At 41.5% G+C, this 25,004-nt stretch overlaps 1 protein-coding gene across 1 annotated transcript in view; it reads right to left on the reverse strand.

The window, feature by feature from the left end:
* PARM1 (prostate androgen-regulated mucin-like protein 1) overlaps positions 1-25,004 on the reverse strand; it is a 104,613-nt gene that overhangs the window by 35,434 nt on the left and 44,175 nt on the right. Inside the window, exon 2 of the mRNA XM_080642639.1 lies at positions 2,413-3,132. Coding sequence (XP_080498765.1) covers positions 2,413-3,132 — 720 coding nt within the window. The remainder of the gene's footprint in view (positions 1-2,412; positions 3,133-25,004) is intronic.

Consider the following 25,004-nt stretch of genomic DNA (forward strand, 5'->3'; position numbering starts at 1 on the left):
AGGTCTTATACTCCTTATGCTTCTTTGCATCAAGCACAGGGTCCTAGGAAAGGCACACTCTATAGTTTTTTATTTAATAAGGGATAGATCCTCTTTGGTCTGTGAAATGGAGTCTGGTCCTTGTTCAGTGATCTCCCTCCAACCTGCCACATTTATTTTTTGTCCAGTCATTCAATCCTTCCTTCCTTCATTACTCTGGAGTTCCTACTGGCTGCAATATCCCCTGGAATTTTATAGGGTCATGACCAGCTCTGACACTGATTTTGTGTCTCTTGACCTTGCTGGCTTAGAGTTGAGGAAATTAAGATACATGGTATAACACATGAGCCAGAATATTGGAACAGGACTGTTTTAGATACTCTATCCCATGAACCTAGGGCACTTGTGGAAAGTAGTAAGACCTATCAGATTATGGAGATTCTTACATGCCCAGCTCAGAATGTGTGGATCCACCATGTCTGGAGTACTCTGGAGTGGGTAGAGTGCGGCGAAAGGAGATCAGTGAGAAAACTGAAGAAGCAGTGCACACAGGTGGCAATGAAGGCCTGAACTAGGACAGAGAGAAGAGATGGGGCCACTGCCTGCAAGCTGCCCTTTACGGCACCTTGGTTAGGGACAGTCCTTTAGACACTGAGTCAAGTCAACACCCACTCTGCTCCAGGTTCCTAGAGTACGCTAGAGATGTTATCTGCATGTTGGGAGCATGGAAAGTATCAGGCAAGGTGGCGGGTGGGAAGTGGGACAGAGACAGAGACAGAGACAGAAATTGCACATTTAAATGCAGTGTGATAAGTGCTGGCTGGAGGTATAAACAGGGGCGCTAATGGGGATGGGAGCTGCAGAGAGGAATCTACATTTGAATCTGATGGGCTAGATTTCTTCCTTTTGCCTCTCCAGATCCACTCCCACACTTCTCCACTTTGCTCTCTGCCCAGGCCTCCAGGAGGCTGACCTGTATGGACCACATCAATGGGTTTCCTTGTCCTTGGCTTCTGCATATCAGAGGGAAGGGGGAGAGTGAGGGCAAAATACTGATTCCCTTCACTCTCAGGAGGTTAACCTTGGGTTAGTTGTGTCTCTCAACCAAGAGTCATTGCTGTTCTCAAGGTGGCCTATTCTACAAGAGTTTCTCATCTGGGTTCTGGTTACATGTCTTTCCTCCTAGGCCTGACTCATGGCAACTCTGCCATTATGGTCCCCTGTGCTTCCCCTATATGCTAGCCAAACCTTTGTAATGAATTCCTTTATGCCAGTTTGGTTGAACCTCCCTTTCTTGTTGGGACTTTCACTGATCTACTGGGTTTTTGAAATAAGCATTTGTAATTCTTTGGGGCTTTATTCCTTAGTAAACTATGAGCTCTTCCATGAGGAGTCATATCTTGTTCATCTTAGCTGTATCTCTCCCCACCTTCACTGTCTAATAGAGTTTCTATTCACAGTGATTGTTTATCTTTGTTTCAAAGATGTTAATTTCTCCTCACAGCCATTCCTTTGACCTCAGGTGGTCTGCCCAGAATATTCTGCTCTCCGTCCACCCCTAAGCTGGACTACCCACAGGAAAAGCTGCAGCCCCATGTTCCCCCTTCACCTGACTGTTCTTACTTCTCTATTTCTTAATCAAGATTCCAAATGTTCCCACTAAATTATTTTCCTGCTCAGTTCCCTAAAGTTTACAGTTTCCATGCCAATGCCAGATGCTTGTGATCTCAGAAAAGACCCTAAATCTCTCTCCATTATAATTTCCAAGATTGCAAAATCAAGATAAAATAATACTAACTTCACAGGGTTGCTGGGAAAATAAAAACAAATGTGACATCCTGTAAAATTTACTGTGTTTCTCATGAAATATATCAATGACTATAAAAAATAAAAAAGTTCTCTACACCTCCACCTTACTTTTTTAGACTGGTTTTCATAAACTTTTTTTAGTACAGAGCAAAATTATAATAATAACTGATATCTCCTGAGCACTTAATCCCTGTCAGGAACTGTTCTAAGCACTTTATATATCATGTCATTTAATCTCCACAAGAACCATATGCCATAGAACATCTTTTATTCCCATTTTGCAGATGAGGATGAATAAGGCCACAAAGTGATGAATTAACTTGCCTAAGGTCAAGAGCCAGAATTGAAACCTGGGAAGCTTGACCAAATGCCATGCTATTAATCCCTTTACTTACATATTTTCATTCATTTACATTCTCTGTGACAAATGTAAAGACAAATCATAAAGTTGGCAATTGGCCACAATTAATGAGATATCATGTGGAAATTTTTAGGAATTATACATCAGCTCATGTGTTTCACTCCAAAATTCAAAGTTGACATGTTGTGTTTGGTTAACTGCATTGCTTTCTTAACATCTCCATGTGGTCAAGAATGGTAGTAGGGTTCTTAATTGAGACTCACCTGAACTTAGTGCATGTTCCACTTCCTGCATGATCACCCTGGGGGAGGCGGTGGTGGTCTCAATATCTACCAGAATACAGGTCACTTTGGCTGGCACAGTAGTTTGGGGCGTTTTCTCTGTGGGCACCAGCTCCGACGTGGCATGTGAAGTGGGGGTGTGGCCAGAGCTGTGCTCCTGTGCTGGGGACTCTCGTGTGGTTGGGGCTCCTGTGGTCTTGGTGCTGGTCTCAGTGGAGCTGTGGTTGGTGTTGTCAGAGACAGAAGAAACCTCTGGGGGTGCGGTTGATAGAATTGGTGGTGGTGAGGTTGATAGGGCTGGAGGTGATGAGGCTGGAGTCTGAGCGGAGGTAGGCGAAGGAGACTCACCCATGGACCCTGTAGCTGACACACTTGCCTCTGGAGTGCCCGAGCTGTGCTCCGTGGGTGTGGGTGTCAAGGGGACCTCACTGCTTGTTGATAAGGCATCTGTGTTTGGGTCTTCCCAGGTCAAGGTGGTCTCCTGTCCTGTGGGCTCCATGACAACATTTTTGGGGGTTAGAGATGTCTGCACTGATGACACTGTAACGGGGAGCACTGAGTTGCTGGGTGTGCCGCTGGTGGGGGAGGCAGGAGGGCTCTGTGGAGAGCTTATCCAGAAGGTCGTTGGCCTTGGTGAGATAATCTTTTCCGGAAAAGAAACAGGCAAGGGGGCTGATGTAGGCATGCTCTGCACTCTCAGTCCTGTGGAAGAGCCAGTACAAAAGTGATTAACGTGTGAAAACCTGAGAGGCAAGGTTGTTTTGCAGTTCTCATTTTGCATTGTGCATCCTCAACTGTGAAAGTGACTTTTAAATATTTTCTTCCCACTGCCTTGCTGGTTTGGCTCAGTGGATAGAGTTTTGGATTACGGACTGAAAGGTCCCTGGTTCCATTCCAGTCAAGGGCACATGCCCGGGTTGTGGGCTCGATCCCCAGTAGGGGGCGCGCAGGAGACAGCCGATCAATGATTCTCATCATTGATGTTTCTATCTCTCTCTCCCTCTCCCTTCTTCACTGAAATCAATAATAATCTATTAAAAATATTATCTTCACACTAATTGCTCTCCCCTTCTATGTGGCTATCAGTAGAAACCAGCCTGGAGGCTCAGTAAGAGCATTTAGTGGGTCAGTCAAAGCAAGTCCAGCCAATTCATGGAACAATCTGATCTTGTCTCCTGCTTGCTTCAAGCCTAGCCCTTAAAAAGTGAGACTCTCTGGGGGACTGGCTCTATGGGAATTGGTCTGGACTGCTAAGGGCCCTGCTCCACATGCCCGTGGGGATGCCTATGGTTTGTGTGGGGTGGGGAAGGCATGGTTGGTGAGTGGAAAGCTGGAGGAGCTTACTGATTGGCTTTTCCCTGCCCCAGGGTTGTGAGCTCTGTGTTTATGCCCAGGGATGCAAGGGCTATGGGCTTGCTGGCTGAGATGAATAAAAGCATGAGCACATTCCCTGCAGAGGAGGAAAGCCAGGAGATCCAAGAATAAAAGCTGAGAGGAGGATCTGAGGTTTAGATACATTTTCTGAAACTGGAACTCTGGACTTCTGAATTTTAGCCTGGGGTCTTTACGATCATATCATTTTACAACATGTTCTTCATATTTTGTAAAGTTTATAATTAGTTTCTTTCTTCCTCCTTCTCTCCATTTATCCATGCAATTTAATTAATTATTTAGTTCATTCTTTCCTTCAAGTATTTAATAAATAGCTTTTATGTGCTAGCATCCTGCTAGAATCTGGGCTTATGATTTCATTTTTATGTAAAACATCTTTTAATTGCCTCCCCATTGCCCCTTGCCATTCGCTAACGATCTTTGCCCAGTCATTTCTATCTCAGTGGATGGCACCCCCTTTCACTCTGTTGCTCAGTTAAAAATTGAGACATCACCCCTCATACCCCACATCAAATCCACTGGCAAGTCATGATGATTCTACCTTGAAAATATATCCTAATCCAACCACTTTTCAAACCTGTCCCATTATCTCAACACCACCTGAGTGACCAGTTACTCACTTAGACAATTGACATAGTCTCTCAATTGTCTAAGGTTCCAGGTTCCTCCTTTCAGTCTACTTCTCACACAGCAGCCAAGAGGATCTTTCAAACCGGTAAATAAAATCATGTTCTTTAACTGATCAAAATCCTTCAAAGGCATTCTGTTGCAGTAAGAACAAAATCCCAAAGTTATAAAATCCCTATGATGTTCCATGTTAAAATATACATACCATAACATTTACCATTTTAACCATTTTCAAGTGTACAGTTCAGTGGCATAAGTATATTCACATTACTGTTCAACCATCTCCACCATCCATTCCTAGAACCTCTTCATCTTCCTTAATATGCTCTGTACCCATTAAACAAAACTTTCCATCCATTTCCTTCTCCATAGTTCCTGGAAACCACTATTCTACTTTTTGTCTCTATGATTTTGACAGCTCTAAGAACCCCATGTAAGTAGAAACACACAGTATTTGTCCTTAAGTGACTGGCTTATTTCACTTAGCCTCATGTTATAGCATGTGTCAGAATTTCCTTCCTTTATAAAGTTGAATAATCCATTGTATTATGGTCCACATTTTGTTTATCTATTCATTCATTGATGGATTTTGATGGGTTTCTTTCAACTTTGGGCTTTATGAATAATGCTGTTATGAATCTGAGTGTACAAATATCTGTTTGAGACCCTGCTTTATTTTCTTGGGTATACACCCAGAAGTGGAAGTGGTGGATCATATGGTAATTCTATGGTTAATTTTTTTAGAAACTGCCATACCCTTTGTTCATTTTTGTTTTTTCATAAAATAGTTTATCCCTTGAATTGCAAATTATTTATTTACTTATTTATTATCTACTCTATCAGAGTGTAAACTCCATAGGGTGAAGGGACCTGGTCTTATTCACTGCTATTTCCCCCAAGCCTAGGATAGTGCCAAAGTCCTATTAAGTACTCAATTAAGTACTCGCAGAAAGAAAAAAAAAAAGAAGGAAGGAAGGAAAGAAGGAAGGAAGGAAGATAGAAAAGAAGGAAGGAAAGAAGAAAGATAGTGAGGAAGGGAGGAAGGAAGGAGAGAAAAAAAGAAAGGAGGTAGAAAAAATAAATTAATTTAAGAACTACATACCACTTAGTATGGCCACATCTATCATCGCTGCCTTAGGGATGGCTGCCTACCTAGTGTTATATGAGGTCAGAAATCTTGTTTAAAAAGTCAACTTCACTCTATGTCATTCTACTGTGATGTATCCCTATGCCTGTTGTCTTGTTAGGTCTTTGATTATTTAATCCCTGAGGAGATTCCTTGGGGATAGCATATAGGACATAGCCAACCATAATCAAGATTCATAAGGAGGTAGGTTTAAAAAAATGGTGGAGGGATAGACAGACGTGTCCCGAGCCTCGTCCCAGAGCAAATAGAAAGAACAGCTGAGGGTTGCACGGGGAGTATTTCTTGGTGAGTTGAGGGACAGCTTACTCCAGGAGATGGTGGGGGACTGCTGGATGGGGCTCCCCTGACCCGGCAGCCCCCACTGCTGCTGGGTTCCCTCCCGAAGCGACTGGCTCGGACACGGAGACAACGCCATCTTGAAGGGGAAAGTGGATGTTATCACAAGCCTGAAAATCTACAACTATGGCACCCACCAAACAGCTGCGAATCCCAGAACACCGGTCCCCAATTGGCGCAAACATGCGGATTGAGAGGAGCTCTACACTCCACCACAGAAAGGTCAGATTTCACCTGGGATAAGGTGAGGTCTCTGGTCCTGGCAGGAGAGAGAAACTCATGCACTGTGAGAGCTGGAGGACCATGGAACTCTGCGCCTAGAAAAATCCGTGGCTGTTGGGGCTGGCGTGATCCGTGAATGTGGAAGGGGGTCCTCAGAGCTGCTAACAGAAGAGAACTCTAAAAAGCAACCCATTTTGATCAGACACAAAAGGACAACCTAAAAATTTTTAAAGTGTGCCGGCTGCTTAGACCCAAGGGGGAAAAAAGACTGCACAGACTTGCACGAAGCCCCGGAGTTCGCACACTTACACTGGCTCTTTTTTTTTTTTTTCTTTTTTCTTTAAATCCTTGCTTCTGATTACTAAGCCCAATACATAGGATCACCCAATTGGGGACACCCTAAGAGACTGCAGGGGAAAGTTGTTTTTCTGGAACCTGGGGATCAGAGCAGGGAATAACCATCAGAGAACCAGCTCTGAGGCAACCCACTCCCACAAACCAGTATTGAGTGCCACAGGGAAAGCAGGATCTAAGCCAGCCGTGGGCAAACTATGGCCCGCAGGCCATATCCGGCTGTTCTATCTGGTTCTCTTGCTCTCCCCTCCGCTCCTTTACTTTGAATTTATATTAGTTCACACAAACACTTCATCCATGCTTTTGTTCCGGCCCTCCGGTCCAGTTTAAGAACCCATTGTGGCCCTCGAGTCAAAAAGTTTGCCCACCCCTGAAGAGAACCTACAGACCCGGAGGTCAATCCAGAAACACTGCCACCCAGGGGTTGAATCACAAATTGACTCTTGTGTAAACACAAATAAAGGAATACAAGAAATTAAAACACACTGCCTGCTTAAAAATCAGGACTGCCTTACAACACCGAGGAGCAGTGGAACACAGGGAACTGCAATACTGTCCTGACTAGGAAACAGGCTTGCCAAACAGAACAGTAGAGGAAGTGAATGACCTTCACTACTGCACATTTTTATTTTTATTTTTTTACTTAAAAAACTATTTTTTTTCCTTTTTCCTCACTAGATTTTACCTTTTTAATTATTACATTTTTATTTTCAATCAGTATTATCACTACTACTATTTTAACTTTTTTTTAAAAAGTGTCATTTTATTTTCTCTTTATTTTACTTTGGGATTAGTGTTCTACATTCTATTTTCATCTTTCCTTCAGCATCATTTTACTCTATCTCAAATTTACCTTTATGCCATCACTCTCTTCTTAACTTTTCCTCTTTTGTTGTCCTGTTTCTCTTACCCTTTCCTGCTTTAGATTTTCCCTATTCTTTCTTTTTACCCCCTGTTAAAATTTCACCCTACTTATATATCTAATTTCCAATCCCCTGCTCCAAGTCCATACACACCTCTCTCTTCTCTGTCTATACTATCCAAAAGATTGTTTTTCTCTCTGTCCTTTTGTTATTGTTCACTTGATAGTTGATTATATCGATTTTTTATGCTTGTTTGTGAGATTGTTATGCTTATTCTTGTTTGTTTGTTTTGTTTTTGTGTTTGTTTGTTTTTTTGCTTCTATTTTCCCTCACCTCCCTTGATATTAGTTGCTGTTTGTAGTTTGTATTCATCGCCAGGTACTTGTTGCTGGCATTTGTTGGGATTAGTGGCTGTTCTATTGCAGTTTTCTCCCCATATATATAGTTTGTTCCCCTCTCTTTTTATTCTCTTTCTTTTCTCTCTTACTTTTTAATTCCTTTTCCCAATTTCATTTTTGCACTCCTTTCTTTTTTTTCTCTCTCTTCTTTCTCTCCTATCCTCTAATTTGCCTTTCTCTGGTGGTCACCTTTATTTGGGGTTATTAACGTCGTGAATACATTTCTGTTCAGTGCCTTGTGCATTGTACCTGGTTGTGTTGTATTTTGTGCCTCTAAATCAACGCAGGAGAGAGAGAACATAACCAAAAACCTGGAGAAGAGAGACCATGGGGAGACAAAGAAATAGCCTGCATATGAAAGAAAGAAAAGCAGGCATCACCAGAAAAGGAAGTAAACGAAATGGAGGCAAGCAACCTGTTAGAGAAAGAATTCAGAGAAATAGTCATAAGGTGGCTGAAAAGAATGGAAGACAAATTCGACACTATGTGTAAGAACCAAGAGGAAATGAAGAAGAACCAAGAAGAAATAAAAAAGGCATCGCTGCTGTAAAGAACTCAATAGAAAGCATCAAAAGTACACTAGAAGAAACAGAGGACTGCATCAGTGAGCTAGAAGACAAGGTAGGAAAAAATACCCAAGTAGAGCAGCTTCTAGAAAAAAAATTAAAAAGCGGGAGGAGAGCCTAAGGGAACTTTGGGACAACATGAAACAAAACAACATCCGCATATTAGGGGTTCCAGAAGGAGAAGAAACTGAGCAAGGAATAGAAAATCTGTTTGAAGAAATAATGACAGAAAACTTCCCTGATATAGGGAAGAAAAAACCCACACAAATCCAAGAAGCTCACAGAGTCCCAAGCAAAATGAACCCCAAAAGACCGATGCCAAGGCACATTATAATTAAATTGGCAAACACCAACGACAAAATAAGAATCTTAAAAGCGACCAGAGAGAGACAGAAAGTTACCTACAAAGGAACCCCCATCAGACTAGCAACTGATTTCTCAACAGAAACTCATCAGGCCAGAAGGGAATGGAAGGAAATATACAAAGTCATGCAAAGGAAGGGTCTGAATCCAAGAATACTGTACCCAGCAAGGCTATCAATCAAAATTGAAGGTGAAATCAGGAGCTTCACAGACAAAAAAGGACTAAGGGAATTTATTACCACCAAACCAGCAATGCAAGAAATGCTAAAGGGTCTGCTGTAAAAAAAAAAAAAAAAAAAAAAAAAAAAAAAAAGAAATAGGAAGTGAAGAAGGAACACAGGGGTAAAGAATAAAAATGGAGACAAATAAGTACCTATCAATAATAACTTTAAATGTAAATGGATTAAATGCCCCAAATCAAAAGACATAGGGGAATGGAGTGGATAAGAAAACAAGACCCATATGGAGTGGATAAGAAAACAAGACCACGTCGGAAAAAAAGACGCTCACAAACTGAGGGTGAAGGGATGGAAAAAAAGAGGCTCACAAACTGAGGGTGAAGGGATGGAAAAAGGTTTTTCAGGCGAATGGAAATGAAAAGAAGCTGGGGTAGCAATACTTATATCTGACAAATTAGATCTCAAAGTGAAGGACATAACAAGAGATAAGGAAGGCCATTTCATAATACTAAATAGAGCAATCCAACAAGAAGAAATAACTTTGGTAAACATAAACACACCCAATACAGGAGCACCCAAATACATAAAAAAACTCCTGGAGGATATGAAGGGAGAGATTGACAGCAATACAATCATAGTAGGACACTTTAATACCCCACTATCATCATTAGACAAGTCCACTAAACAAAAAATCAGCAAAGAAACAACATTCATAAATGACTCACTAGACCAGATGGAATTAATTGACATCTTCAGAACATTTCACCCAAAGCCACAGAATATACATTTTTCTCAAGTGCACATGGGTCATTTTCAAAGATAGACCATATGTTGGGTCATAGGAAAAGTCTCTTAAATTCAAGAAGATAGAAATCATATCAAGCATCTTCTCAGATCACAGTGGCATAAAACTGGAAATCAACTACAATAAAAAAAATCCAAAAAATCAAACACATGGAGACTAAACAGCATGCTATTAAACAATGACTAGGTTACCAGAGAGATCAAGGAAGAAATAAAAAACATCATGGCAACAAATGACAATGAAAACACAACAATCCAAAATCTATGGGACACAGCGAAAGCAGTCTTGAGAGGGAAGTTCATAGTTCTACAAGCCTACTGCAAAAAAACAAGAAACAATGGTAATAAATTACCTAACCCTACAACTCAAAAAGTTAGAAAGAGAGCAACAAGAAAAGCCCAGTGTAAGCAGAAGGAAGGAAATAATAATGATCAGAGTGGAGATAAACAACATTGAGACCAAAATAAATAAATAAATAAATAAATAAATAAATAAATAAATAAAATAAATACAAAAGATCAACAAAACCAAGAGCTGGTTCTTTGAAAGGATAAACAAGATTGATGAACCTCTAGCCAGGCTCACCAAGAAGCAAAGAGAGAGAACCCAAATAAACAAAATCAGAAATAAAAGAGGTGAAATAACAACAGACCCCACTGAAATACAAAGGATTGTTAAAAAATACTATGAACAACTCTATTCCAACAAACTGGACAACCTGGAGGAAATGGACATATTCCTAGAAAAATATAACCTTCCAAAACTCAATCAAGAAGAATCTAAACAGCTCAATAGGCCAATAACTATGGAAGAAATTGCAGCAGTCATCAAAAAGCTTCCAGCAAACAAAAGCCCGGGGCCAGACGGCTTCACAGGGGAGTTTTACCAAACATTCAAGGAAGAACTAAAACATATCCTCCTCAGACTATTCCAAAAAATTCAAGTGGAAGGAATTTCCAAGCTCATTTCCTGAAGCCAGCATCACCCTAATACCAAAACCAGATAAAGACAACACTATGAAAAAGAATTACAGGCCAATATACCTCATGAACATAGATGCCAAAATCCTCAATAAAATTCTAGCAAATCGAATCCAGCAGTACATCAGAAAGATCATACACCATGACAAAGTAGGATTTATCCCAAGAATGCAAGGATGGTACAATATCCACAACTCAATAAACGTGATACATCACATAAACAAATTGAGAGATAAAAATCACAAAGTCATATCAATTGATGCAGAAAAAGCATTTGACAAAATCCAATACCCTTTCTTGATAAAAACTCTCAACAAGGTGGGAATAGAAGGATCATACCTCAACATAATAAATGCCATATATGATAAATTCACAGCTAACATCATATTCAATGGGCAAAAACTAAAATCATTTCCCCTAAGAACAGGAACAAGACAGGGATGCCCACTCTCACCACTCCTGTTTGACATAGTACTGGAAGTATTAGCCATTGCGAGTACACAAGGAGTAGAAATAAAAGGCATCCAAATTGGAAAAGAAGAAGTAAAGCTGTCCTTATTTGCAGATGACATGACATTGTACATAAAAAACCTGAAAGACTCCATCAAAAAACTAATAGACTTAATAAATGAATTTGGCAATGTAGCGGGATACAAATTTAACTCCAAGAAATCTATGGCATTTCTTCCTATACACCAATAGTGAACTTACAGAAAGAGAGACTAAAAAAGCAATCCCATTTACCATCGCACCAAAAAAATTAAGATACCTAGGAATAAACTTAACTAAAGAGGTAAAAGATCTATATGCGGAAAACTACAGGACACTGAAAAAAGAGATAGAGGAAGATGTAAGCAGATGGAATAACATACCATGTTCATGAATTGGGAGACTCAACATCATCAAAATGTCCATACTACCCAAAGCAATCTATAGATTCAATGCACTCCCCATTAAAATACCAATGGCATATTTCACAGACCTAGAAAGAACTCTCCAGAAATTCATCTGGAATAAAAAAAGACCCCGAATAGCCACAGCAATCCTGAGAAAGAAGAACAAAGTGGGTGGGATCTCAATACCAGATTTCAAGTTGTACTACAAAGCCACTGTTCTCAAAACAGCCTGGTACTGGCACAAGAACAGACATATAGACCAATGGAATAGAATAGAGAATCCAGATATTGACCCAAACCACTATGCTCAATTAATATTTGACAAAGGAGGCATGAACACACAGTGGAGTCAAGACAGTTTCTTAAATAAATGGTGTTGGGAAAATTGGACAGATACATGCAAAAAAATGGAACTAGGCCACCAACTTACACCATACACAAAAATAAACTCAAAATGGATACAGTACTTAAACATAAGACTGGAAACCGTAAAAATACTAGAGGAATCCACAGGCAGCGAAATCTCTGTCATATGCCGAAGCAATTTCTTCACCGATACCGCTCCTAGGGCAATGGAAGCTAAAGAGAAAATAAACAAATGGGAATACATCAAAATAAAAAGCTTTTTCATAGCAAAAGAAACCATCAACAAAACAACAAGAAAGCCCACTGTATGGGAGAACATATTTGCAAATGTTATCACTGATAAAGGTTTAATCTCCAAAATTTACAGGGAACTCATACAGCTTAATAAAAGGAAGATAAATAATCCAATAAAAAAATGGGCAACGAACCTAAATAGAATCTTTTTGAAAGAAGACAGAAGGAAGGCCAAGAGACATATGAAAACATGCTCAAAGTCACTAATTATCCGAGAGATGCAAATCAAAACAACAATGCAGTACCATCTCACACCTGTCAGAATGGCAATCATCAACAAATCAACAAACAAGAAGTGCTGGTGAGGATGTGGAGAAAAAGAAAAAGGAACCCTCATGCACTGCTGGTGGGAATGCAGACTGGTGCAGCCACTGTGAAGAACAGTATAGAGTTTCCTCAAAAAACTAAAAATGGAGCTTCCATTTGACCCAGTAATCCCACTTCTAGGAATATATCCCAAGAAACTAGAAACACAAATCAGAAAGGATATATGCACCCCTATGTTCATAGCAGCACAATTCACCATAGCTAAGATTTGGAAACAGCCTAAATGCCCATCAGCAGATGAGTGGATCAGAAAACAATGGTACATCTACACTATGCTGCGGTAAAAAAGAAGGAATTCTTACCATTTGCAGCAGCATGGTTGGACCTGGAGAGCATTATGTTAAGAGAAATAAGCCAGGCAATTAAAGAAAAATACCACATGATCTCACTCATTTATGGAAAATAAAGAACATTATAACCTGATGAATAAAAAGATAGATACAGAGGCAGTAAAGCACCGAACAGACTGTTAAATTACAGAGGGAAGGCTGTGGAGTGTTGGGGAGGGAGGGAAATAGATCAACCAAAGGATTTGTATGCATGCATATAAGCACACCAATGGACACAAGACACTGGGGGGGTGGGATGAGGGCATGTGACAGGGGGTAGGGGAGGCTGGGTGAAGGTCAATGGAGAAAAAAATGGAGATATATGTACTAATATATGTAATACTTTAAACAATAAAAATTATTTTAAGAAAAGATTCATAAGGAATGAAACATAGGCTAGATTCTAGCACAGGAGAAGGGAGAAAAGATGTATCAGGCACTTGGGATAAGACTGCTTCCTTCTTCATCCTTGCACACAATAGATTCAGTAGCTGATGGAAAGTTCTGCTACAGAATCTATCCTGAAAACATAGTTCATTATTTTGTTCATTATTTAACTACATTTAACATTTGGATTGTTATAAAAATAATTGGTTTTATTTTATTTAAAAAAGGTTGGTCAAGACCATAAACCACAAGAGTCATTCTCTAGTAAACATGAGGATGGACCTCTCAGATTAGGCTAAATAATAGTCCATTTTGTGCTGGAGGACTTTTGGCAACTATGAAGTGTCAACAATCTCAGGATGAATACAGATCAAGAGATCTTAGAAATGTGGACAAAACAACAGTTGGGACAAATAGTATTAAATAATAAGGTCACATATATCTTACTGGCTCTGCATCTCAGTAGCTCTCATTGCTTATTAAAGATTCTGGGATCAGAAAAACAAAAATGACAATGTTTACTATTGTTCATAGTATCATATGATAGACTAGTGGCCTGGTGCATGAAATTGGTGCACATTAAAAGGGAATTAATTAGAGGAAATATTTTAATATTGTGATTTCCCTTTCTCTGTAACAGAAGTGTCAGAGATGAAAGAAAATTAGTAAAATGTATATGAAAATATTCCTCCTGTCAGAGTCTGGGGCACGCCACGGAACCCAGAATCAAGTCCCCACCCACCCATGCATGCCTCGAAATCACAGGAGACCCAGACCCGGCTGGCCCCACCCCCACTGGGCAAGACCCAGACCCAGCCGGCCCCACCCCTGTCAACTCCCACCTGGCGGGGGTCGCAGCCTCAGGTCCCCTGGCCCAGCACCAGGGCAGGGGGTGTGGCCTGAGGTCCCCCATCAAGCCCCGCCAGGCGGCGGGCACAGCCTGAGGTCCCCTGCCCCTGCCAGGTGCCATACAGCTTCAGGTCCCTGCTGATGGGTCATTACAGCATCATGGGATGACAACCATTTGAATATTAGCTTTTATTGTGATGATGGGCAGATGGAGGCGAGAGAGCCTCAGTCTGGTAACTGAATCAGTCTTTGGATGTCTGGGGTAAGTGATAAATGAATCATATTCAAAGGAGCATTCATTCATTCATTCATTCATTCAAACTTTTATTGAGTAGATTCCATGTCCATGGCCTTGCCCTTAGAGAGCTCATTATCTAGCAGGACAGAAAGGACACCATCTTCCTATAATATGATATGATAAGTGTCTTATGAAAGACAAAGCAATTTGCAATAGAAGCCTTGAGGCAAGATAAATAAATTTTGTATAGGGACCATGGAATGTAAAAAAATACAAATGTCATTTTCAAAGACATTTAGAAAAGTCACAGAAGCGAAGACATTTCAGTTGGTTCTGAAAGGATGAGAACACACAGTATGCCACTTAAGATATATGATGTTCAGAGTGACACTTGCATTGTCTTTTCCAATGGAGCTAAGAGCTGTACCATGGAAATTATTACAGTGCTAAAATTGACATGCTTCAGGAATTGATTTTGTTGCAGAAGACACTCATTTTCTTATTTAATTCTGACTAACATACTTTAAAATTTTTTATTGATTGATTTTAAAGAGAGAGGAAGGGAGAGAAAGAAGAGACATCCATTTTTTGTTCCACTTATTTATACATTCATTGTTGATTCTTGTATGTGCCCCGACTAGGGATTGAACCTGAAATCTTGGGGTATCAGGACAATGCTCCAACCAACTGATCTACCCAGCCATGGCCTGACTAATATACTTTTACAACTCCTACCCTCCAAAGTGGGTAACCATTTTCCATGGTTACCTATTGAGTACTTACTTAAAGTACTTTACAGTCTAGTTCAGGCAATTCCTACTCCTAACAAAACAACCATGTGTGAGATCATGTTTAACAATACTGGCTATATTCACTTGAACAACCTTAATGTTTAATTAAACATTAAAAGCATAAGAGTATCTGCCTTATTTGATGATACATTCCATATTGCTCTGACTGCATGAGGGTGGTCTTCTTTCAACATGAAAATATTGAAGGCTCAGGCGCCATGACTATCCTAGAGAATGCTTGCTGTTAGCTCAGGCTGCCAGAACAAAATACCACAGACTGAGTGGCTTTAACAACAGAAATTTACTTCTCACAGTTTAGAGGCTGGAAGTCCAAGCAAAGCATGGGCCAATTCAGTTTCCGGTGAGAGCTCTCTTCCTGCCTTGTAGGTGGTTGCCTTTAGCTGTGTTCCAGAGTTGCCTCTCCTTGTGTGTGTTTGAGGAGGAAGGGAGGGAGGCAGGAAAGGAAGGAGGGAGCTAAAGAGAGAGTGTGCAAGCTCTCTGGTGTCTCTTCTTATAAGGACACTAATCTCATCATGAGGGACCCACCCTCATGACCTCATCTAATCCTAATTCCCCAAAACTCCATCTCCAAATGCCATTACACTGGGGATAAGGGCTTGAACATTCAGAATCACCGAGGAAATATAATTTCTGCTATCTCATATGTAAGACTTGTGTTTCTACAGGAATACCAAACTGAGTAAGTCAAACAGCCAAGGATATATACATTTCTTTGGGATTTCAAAAAATATTTAGAGCTAAAGAGGGCCTAAGGGATGAGCAAGGACAGCTCCTCATTGGATAAATGAGGGAACAGACACAGAGAGGGAGGTGATGTGATTGAACTTATGCATCTGAGAGGAAGAATTAGGCAGTGTTGTCTGGAAAAAATTGTGTAGGAACAAAGTCAGAACTAGAACTCCCACCCTCTGACCTCCACCACCACACTGTGCCCTGGCCTCACAAACTGTAGAACATCCTGTAGCAGCTATCATTACAGAGTGAGCAAGGAGGAGCCCACGTGAGACTGGACCACTGAAGAAGTTAATGTAGTACCCCCTACATCTCTCAACCCAAGGTAGAGTCACTTTCCTTTGAAGAAAAGACTTGTATGCATGCATTTAAGCCTAAACAATGGACACAGAAAACGGGGGTGATAGCATGAGGGAGAGGATGGGGGTAGTGGGGGAATAAGGACACATATGTAACACCGTAATCAATAAAGAAATTAAAAAGAGACAGAAAAAAGAATAGAATCTAAAATAAAGAATTAGTTCTAATATTTCCTTGAGAAAATGGCAGAAGAAAATTAAAATGAAGAAATTGAACCCATTCATCTCTAAATTAGAAGTGAATGAGCATTGTTCCAAAACAGAGAGACCTTGACAGATATGGTGTGCGCTGCCTGGGCAGTGATAGACCTGCATGCCTGAGACAGACTGACTCAAGGAAGGACATCTCTTAGACTTGGCTCAAATGTGGGGTCAAGGGGAATGATGGCCAACAAAATCTGAAATTCCTCCCTGTAAGCTTACAAATGACAGTTTTTCCTGAAGTTTGGTCAGCTTTTATGTTATAAGAATAGCTGACAGATTATTTGTTGTTCAGAAGAAAAGCAGATTTGTAGTTGTATAGAAAATGATTCATTTCCATGTATATTGTCCTTTATGGGGGAGACCAATATCACAGTTTACATCTCTTTGATATATGAAAGAGCTATGCCTGGCTTGATCCCTGGTTTCTTGCCTTGCTAGGAGGGAGGATTTGGGGGCTGATGGCTGAGACAGGTAGGTGAATTCTCCCAATGCTGAGATGAGTTACAGGACATTCTAGGGTAGTGAGTCTGTGTTTTGCACATGAGTTCCTGGCTCGACTGATTGTAAGGAATATGAGTCTGTGACACAGATGCTGGTGGACAGTGAGTGCCCTGAACTGTCACCCTTTCCTGGGGATTTCATGAGCAGCAACCTGGGTCAGCGCCAGAGTCCCAGGCAGCCTGATTACCTGTATTGCTCTCATCTGTTCTCTCTCTCCCCACCCGCCACCCCCAACATGTCCTTTCCTGTCCTTGGCTTGTCAAGTACCTGAGAAGACATGTGACAGAGTTTTGGCAAATTCAGTGAAACTCGATCAAATCGCAGTCAAGGCCTCTCCTGTTGCTGCCAAGTCAGCCGAGTGTTGCCTATGGTCTCAGTGGATCATGCCAGGCCAGCCTGGCAGAGGCCCCAGGGTTGCGGAAGGTCCGCACGCTAAGTAATTACTAATGGTTACTCCACACAGCCACCCCCACCCCCACCCCCATGAGCTTCTTGAAGGGCCCACTGGACCGTATCACCTTCTGGTGAGGGCTGAGGGAAGAAAAGGAGGCTGCACGGGCTTCTCCCTGCATTGAGGATAAAACTTCAAATCCTCACTGAGGCAGAGAAGGCTCTCTGTGATCCCACCCCAGTCTGCCTCTCCAGCCTTGCTCCCCACCAGATCCTCAAACACACCAGGCTCTTCACTTTATTCCTTCTGCCTAAACAACTCTCCCTCTGCTCTCTGCCTGAGTTATTCCTATTTATCCTTCCAGTGTTAGCTTAAGGGCCTTTGCTGATTCTCTTGCTAAATCTGCCCCTCCTGCCCTCAACTCCACATGTGCTCAAAGCACGTTCTGTAACTCCACAGCACTGAAATTGGCATGTAACTGTGTAATTCCCCCTATAGACTGGGTGTGTGTAAGTGTGTGTGTGTGTGTGTGTGTGTGTGTGTGTGTGTGTGTGTGTGTATGAACTATGTGCTCTATACACGGCACTGTGCTAAGCACCTTACATGTATCATCTTATTTTTATTATTATTATTTTTTATTATCTTCACCCGAGGATATTTTGTCCTTGATTTTTAGAGAGAGAAGGTAGGGAAGAGGACAAGACAGATAAATAGATAAATCGATAGATAGATAGATAGATAGATAGATAGATAGGTAGATGATAGATAGATTGAGAGAGATACATCAATTGGTTGCCTCTTGCATGGGCCCTGACTGGGGTGGGGATTGAACCTGCAACTGAGGTAGATGCTCTTGACTGGGAATCGAAACCTCAACCCTTCTGTCCCCAGGCTGACACTCTAACCACTGAGCAAAACCAGCCAGGGCATGCATCATCTTATTTGATCATAATAACCATTATTATCTTGATTTCACAGATGATGAAATAGGCTCAGAAAAGTTAAACAACTTCCTCAAGGTCACACAGCTACTATATGGCATAGCTGAACCTCGAACCTGAAACTGTCTGGCTCCAGGCTAACCTTTTAACCACTCTACTGTATTGTACTGGGAAATGCAAGGGTGTTTTTAAAGTCTGGGCCCCAATTTTTTCTCCATTTCCCCTAATAAATTCTTTAGTATAGGCCACTAGAGTGATCTTTAAAAAACTTATCTGACCATATTAAATCCTTCAAACTCCCTTTAATCCTGTAACAGGCTCCCCATTGTCCTATGGATAAATCCTGAGCTCCCTGGCACAGCACATAGCACCTTTAATGATCCCCTGACCCCACCCCCTCATGAGCCCTGCAATCTTAGGGATCGGAGTCATAGTGTGTTCTTGTCTGTCTATATTCTAATATACCCACCGTCTGCCTCCCTGTCTTTGCACCTGCTGTTCTTGCCACCCTAACTCCACTCTCGCCACCCCAATTATGAGAAATGTAAAGCCTTAATTCCTCTGTGGCCACACAGAGACCTTCTCCTTTGTGTGGCCACGGCATTTCATACAAACTTTAATTGTAGCACACATTATACTGAGCCATACTTTCCCTCCATGCTTGTCTTCCATCTGGCTGGCAGCCCTAATAATAGGGACTGTGTGTTGTTTTTTGTGTCTCCATGCCTGGAACAGAGAAGGTACTCAATAAATACTTATTGAGTAAAAACATGGATTTTCTGCCCTTTGGAAAACAGGAATGTTCTCTGGCTTATATGCGGGGCCAGGATAGCAGAAGTGCATCCTCCCTTTCTTTGTCGGTAAGTTCCATCAAAACCGCCAGCTAATGAGATTTTGGGTGGATCTCTAAACAGTCTTTTGCTATGTTTGTTTGCTCATTTCTACTATGGAGACTTCAGGGATTTCTTCTCTGTGTGCATGACATAGACCAGAGTCACTAGCTCTTGAAATGCTGACTATCAATCAGTTGGCTCACACAGAGGCTGGACTTACTATCCCTGCATTGAACGAACTAAACTTCAGCAAGCATTATGAGAAAGAGATAGAGTAAAAAATAATATTAAAATTTAATATTATTTAATAAAAATTTATTATTTAATAAAATTTATATTAATAAAAATAATATTAAAAAATAATATATTCTTTCAGTTGAGTGAAGAAGACACTGTTTGGACCCCCACACTTACAAAAACTCCTCATGTTGCTTTAGGTTGGGTTAGGGCTGCTTAGGGCCTCAACACCCCAGAAGGTTCATCTAACATCTGCAAAAACATTACCAATCAATCTGGTCCAACCATATGGTATTTGAAAGCTATCATATGTCTAGACCGAATGTGTATGCCCCAAAGCCATCAAACTGTGTTTAAGAAGATACTTGTTTGGAACAGAAAAGCCATATTCTCCTGAGTATTTTGTTTATGAAAATGAGATACAATTCTAGTCCCAAAAGAGGAAAAGTGCTCTGTGATCCAGCTGCCAAGTCAGAACCTGCAGACCTGGTGTATGACTCAGTTTCTCCATCCATAAAACAAGGACTAATGGTATCACCAGGCTCCCGTGGATGCTGCAAATGCTGAGAGAAAAACATTTGTGAAGAATGGTGCACTTCCTGGGAAAAAATATACCATTTTCTTTTTTTTTTCTCTGGAAACAACATCTGTCTTTGTCAGTCAAATCCACATACCCCTGGCCCACCCCAACACATTATCATTAGCTTGGAAGGACTGTGTTACCCGGCCTCAGGAGAAGGCCGTGCTGAGCAAGGATGCCAACAGATGCCTGAAATTCTGAAGGTACCCTATTAGGGGTTCTCAGGGTGGGCAGTGGAGAGAAAGAGAAACCACATAGAAAGGTCTAGTACCTTCTCTTCAACTGCATTGTGGATGAAGGTGGATATGGGTGAGTGCATTGGGTAGTGGAACGGGATGAGAAGACCGCACACCTCCTTCAGGTAGCAGGGCACTTCTGAATAACAAAATCAGGATCTCAGGTTCCCTTCCATGAATCCAGTTCCAACATGTGTGGGCCCCAGTGCAAGAGAATGTCTAACTATGAAACTGTTATGAATCTAGATGTGTCTGTGACCCAGCCTGTGCTCCATCCAGGGCATGCAGCCCACTCCCAGGGACCCCTCAAGATGGACAGAATCTGGGAACTTCTGGGGCAGTACAGGCCAAAGCTGGGCCTGAGTCCACCTGAACCCAGGATGGAGACTGACCTGGAACGTTGCCCTGGCAGCTTTGGTGGGCAGACTCCCCTTTTTAGGCCTCACTTTTCTGGCAGGATTTTCAGGCATTCCTAAGCGGGGGGGGGGGGGGGGGGGGCGGGGGAGGGGGGGGGGAGGCAGTGCAGGTAGCACCTTGGGTGATTTCTGGTGACCAACTTTAAACAAAGGCAGCTACTCCTCTGGTGACCCAGAGCTGAGGCTGTGATTCTCTCTCCCCACACTCAGGTGTCACTGGCCACACCCTCTGGCCTGGGAGCCCAATTCAGCTCCAGTGGACTCTCCTTTTTGATCCCTGAGTTACTGAAATATCAAACAATTTCTCATGGTGTTGAAAAGAAAAAACACACACAGTGTGCGTGGGTGTTTGTAAAATGCAGTGGTCTCTTGCCTGGTTGAGGGGAGGAGGCATAGCCTTCTTCCATTCCACCTCCTATAGGTCCAAATCACACAATCAGGTCATTTCTTATACCCTGCAATCCCTGGGAACTATGAGAACTTAAGAAAGCCCATAATATTGGCCTGCTTTGATTCTGAACCTCTTACTTCAGAGGATCTTTTTCTAGAGTTGCTGAAATGGCAGAGGAAGACCTGGTATAATTGTACCACTGCTTTCTCAGCCTAAATGCACCTGCCCACTTCTTGTCCTACTGTATCTCCAGCTCAGCTAAGTGCCCTGTCCATGACTCCTTATTCTACAAAGAGCTGTAGATGTTTATGTGCTCAGCTCCATGGCAATCTGCCTCTGGAAGGACGTTCTTAGGGGCTCCCCAGGCTGATGCATCCTGGCATTCTTATTGAAGAATTAGTAGGCAGTTTGACTAATCACAGGATAATGCCCATGAAATGCAATCAGATAAATGAAGCTGCTTGCTTCCTAGCATTTTAGTTAACACGTTTCTAATGCCAAATTCTGGGTACTAAAGTATTAAGTCAACCTCCACAATCAACCTAGGATAATATTACTAGATATAGTCCTCATTTTAAAAGTAAGCAAACTGAAGCAGAAAGAGGTTAAATAATTTACCAAGACATATAGGTAGGAAGTAGTATAGCCTAGATTCAAACTCATGAAAAGCAGTCTACTTTAATGACTTGCCTTCTTATTCATCTTGCCATATATATATATATATATATATATATATATATATATATATATATGTATATGTATATGTATATGTATATGTATATGTATATCTGTAGCTAAGATAGATGGAATAAAAGCTACGGGACTTCTGAAAAGATTTTGCTTCTCTATTTGAGGAATATAGAAGTAAATGAAATTTTCTTGATGCCTACTCTTTCACTCTCCTCCCTGTCTTTAATGTAGATGTGATGTCTGGCACAGTGGCAGTCATATTGTGAAGCCAAGGATGAAAGTCAACCCACTAAAGATCATGAAAGTAAAAAAGAGAAAGAGCTTTCACCTCGATGATATTGTTGATTTTGCCAACCTACGCCTTAGATGCCTGTCTCAGACTTGCTGCTAAGTAAATAATAAATGCCATTGGGGGTTAAGAAATGTTGGTCAGGTTTTCTTACAGTATAGATGATAGACCATGTAAAAGCTTATTATGTGGCACAAAGCAAGTGTTCAGTAAATATTAGGATATTATTTTAACCTCTCAGCTCCTTTAATCTGCTAGTGATTTTCAAAAGGCACTTTTTAGGCCCCATCAGGGGGAGACCATGGCACCACCTATGAGCCACAGGGATAGAGTGCTCCTGACATCCTTCATTCAACAAAGCAATAGGCAGCTGGACCTATCAGTGTACCTGGAGGTATTCTCTAGGTTGATGCTTATGAAAGCTGAGCTGCCTCACAAACCCACGGATTGCATCAGAAAGCAGGGGGGGCGGGGGCGGGGGAAGCAAGCTAAATAAGATTTTTATTTTTCCACTTTATTTAAACATGGTTCAGAAACTTCTGGGACAGTTTTCACCATGAGTCTTGGTATGACATGCATGAGACTAAGTGGCTTCAGGAGGCTGAGGAAGCAGAGGCAATAGCACCCAGCAACAATCAGGGACCTGTACTTTGTCATTATTATTATTTTTTTATTTTTTAAATATATTTTTATTGATTTCGGAGAGGAAGGGAGAGGAAAAGAGAGGAAGAGAGAGATAGAAATATCAATGATGAGAGAGAATCATTGATCGGCTGCACACCCCCTATTGTGGATCGAGTCCGAAACCCAGGCATGTGCCCTTGACTGGAATCAAACCTGGGACCCTTCAGTTTGCAAGCTGATGTTCTATCCATTGAGCCAAACTGGTAGGGCTATCTTGTCATTATCAGACACGCTGGCCTGCTTTATCAGTGCTATGAGGTACAAGCAAGAACACACTTACTAGAATGGCATCCTACTATTATTTTTTGATTTTAAGCATCACTTAGCAGTTTACATTTAAAAAATTTGATTAGACTCTTGTTTGTTTAGGTCCAATTCAACCAATACATATTGAGTGCCAGCTATGACCAAGGCACCCAGGTATCTAAGTGATGGGCAGGAAGGCATACTGGGAGAGAAAAAAGTTTGTTTTATATTTCATGTAGCCTCTTCATTGATGGTTGCAATTCGGCTTTATTTTCCCCCTCCTTTATGGTGATGTTTAATGTCTCTGTACTTGACCTTTCGGCATAATGACCTCTGAAATTGGCACAGTCATAGTTCCTCCTCTACCACCTTTTCTTTGCATGGATTGTCTGTTGTGTCTAATATGGTCTGAATGTTTGTGTGCCCTCTCCCCACCCAATTCATACGTTGAAACCTAATCCCCAGTGTGATGGTATTTGAAGATAGGGCCTTTGGAAGTGATTAGGGCATGAAAGTAGAGCCCTGGTGAATGGGATTAGAGACTCCACCCAACTCCCTAGCAAACTTCCTCCTGGTGAGGGCACAGAGAGAGGCACTGGCTTTCAACAGAATGAGACCATGCTGGTGCCTTGATCTTGGACTTCCCAGCCTCCAGAACTGTGAGAAATACATTTCTGTTGTTTATAAACCACTCAGTCTGTGGAATTTTGTTACAACAGCCCAAACTAAGACAGAAGGGGATAAACGAGTGGGTGAAGGGGATTGGTAGGCTATTAACTAACACACTAAAGTAAGGTAGCAATTGATTATAATTCCTGCTCTTTCGCTCTTTTTGTCCTCTATAGACATCTAAATGATTTTTATTCTTTATTCGAGTGTTCTAGGCTGGAAGTGCTGAGGCAGAATGTGGAACCCTGAAGTCTCTATCTGGTTTTGTGGGTATCGAGGCCATAATTTCTTGACCAGGCTGCTTCTCTCTTTGAGACCCAGCTTCCCTGGTTATTAACCCTTTTTCCCACAAGGGGCCCTCAATGCTGTGCTTGGCCTCTCTGCTGAGGGGGGTTATTTTCAGAACTAGGACTGGGTGGTGGATGGAGTCTGTGGATGGAGCTATATGCAGAGCAGGGACCCCAAGAGAGGACTTTGTGTTCTGTTTTCTCATGGAATGTGGTCCAAGTCCTGACATGTTGTCGAAGATAGGCAGACCATCCTATGGAAAAAGGGAACCATGCACCCATTCTCTCTCTGAACAAGAAGAAGGAGACTGCAGAATGAATGGGAGCTCAGTCATTAGGAGGCTCCACTTTTGTGTGCAAGCTTGGAGTTCACACAAGGGTTTGAAGAACATAAGCTAAGTGGGGACAAATCTTATTTCCAGTTTACATGTTATTAGAGTAAACTTTAATTTTATGGAAGTGAATCCCCTCTGCAGAAATGTTCCCCATAATGAGTGAAATCAATATGAGGAACCATGCTTTATGTAAAAGATGTTGTGGGTAATGAATTTCAATCAAATACTTTACATGATGAGGGGAACTAGCTGTTTGGAGAAATTCCATAGTGAATCCTTATTTAATGCGATTAATTACCTCCTAATTTGTCACTTGTATAAGAAGCTTTCTGATTTTTAATTTGCTTAGAAATCAGGACTCTTTCATGCTCTTGTTTCCTAACACATTCACTTGCTCCAGAAAGAAGCTGCTTGCTCTTCTTACTCAAGGAGTTTGCATCTCGACTTAAAATAACGTAAATCACTACTTGGCCTTCAGGGTTTCATTTGTTAACCAATCTCCAACTGCTGCTACTCTCAGTATCTCTTAATGCTTGCAACACGGCCACCTCTGCTAAGGCAAGTGTCAGCAACACCAACTGGGGAGGGACCACTGGCGCTGTTATTGGAGAACAGCATAATCTGATAAAAATCTTTGGGATCCATTAAAATGCTGCTCCACAGCCACTGCTGGCAGATGCTATTAAACACATCAATCTGGAAGGACAGAACCTGGCGACGCTAGCTAACTTGGGTGAATTACGGAGGCTGTATGAAAATTGGCCCTGCTGGTAGCTCAACTTAAAGAATAATTTAGAATAGCTTTAGAAGTGCTGCTACTTAG

This window comes from Plecotus auritus (assembly GCF_963455305.1).
Source record: "Plecotus auritus genome assembly, chromosome: 1".
NCBI classification, from domain to species: Eukaryota; Metazoa; Chordata; class Mammalia; order Chiroptera; family Vespertilionidae; genus Plecotus; species Plecotus auritus.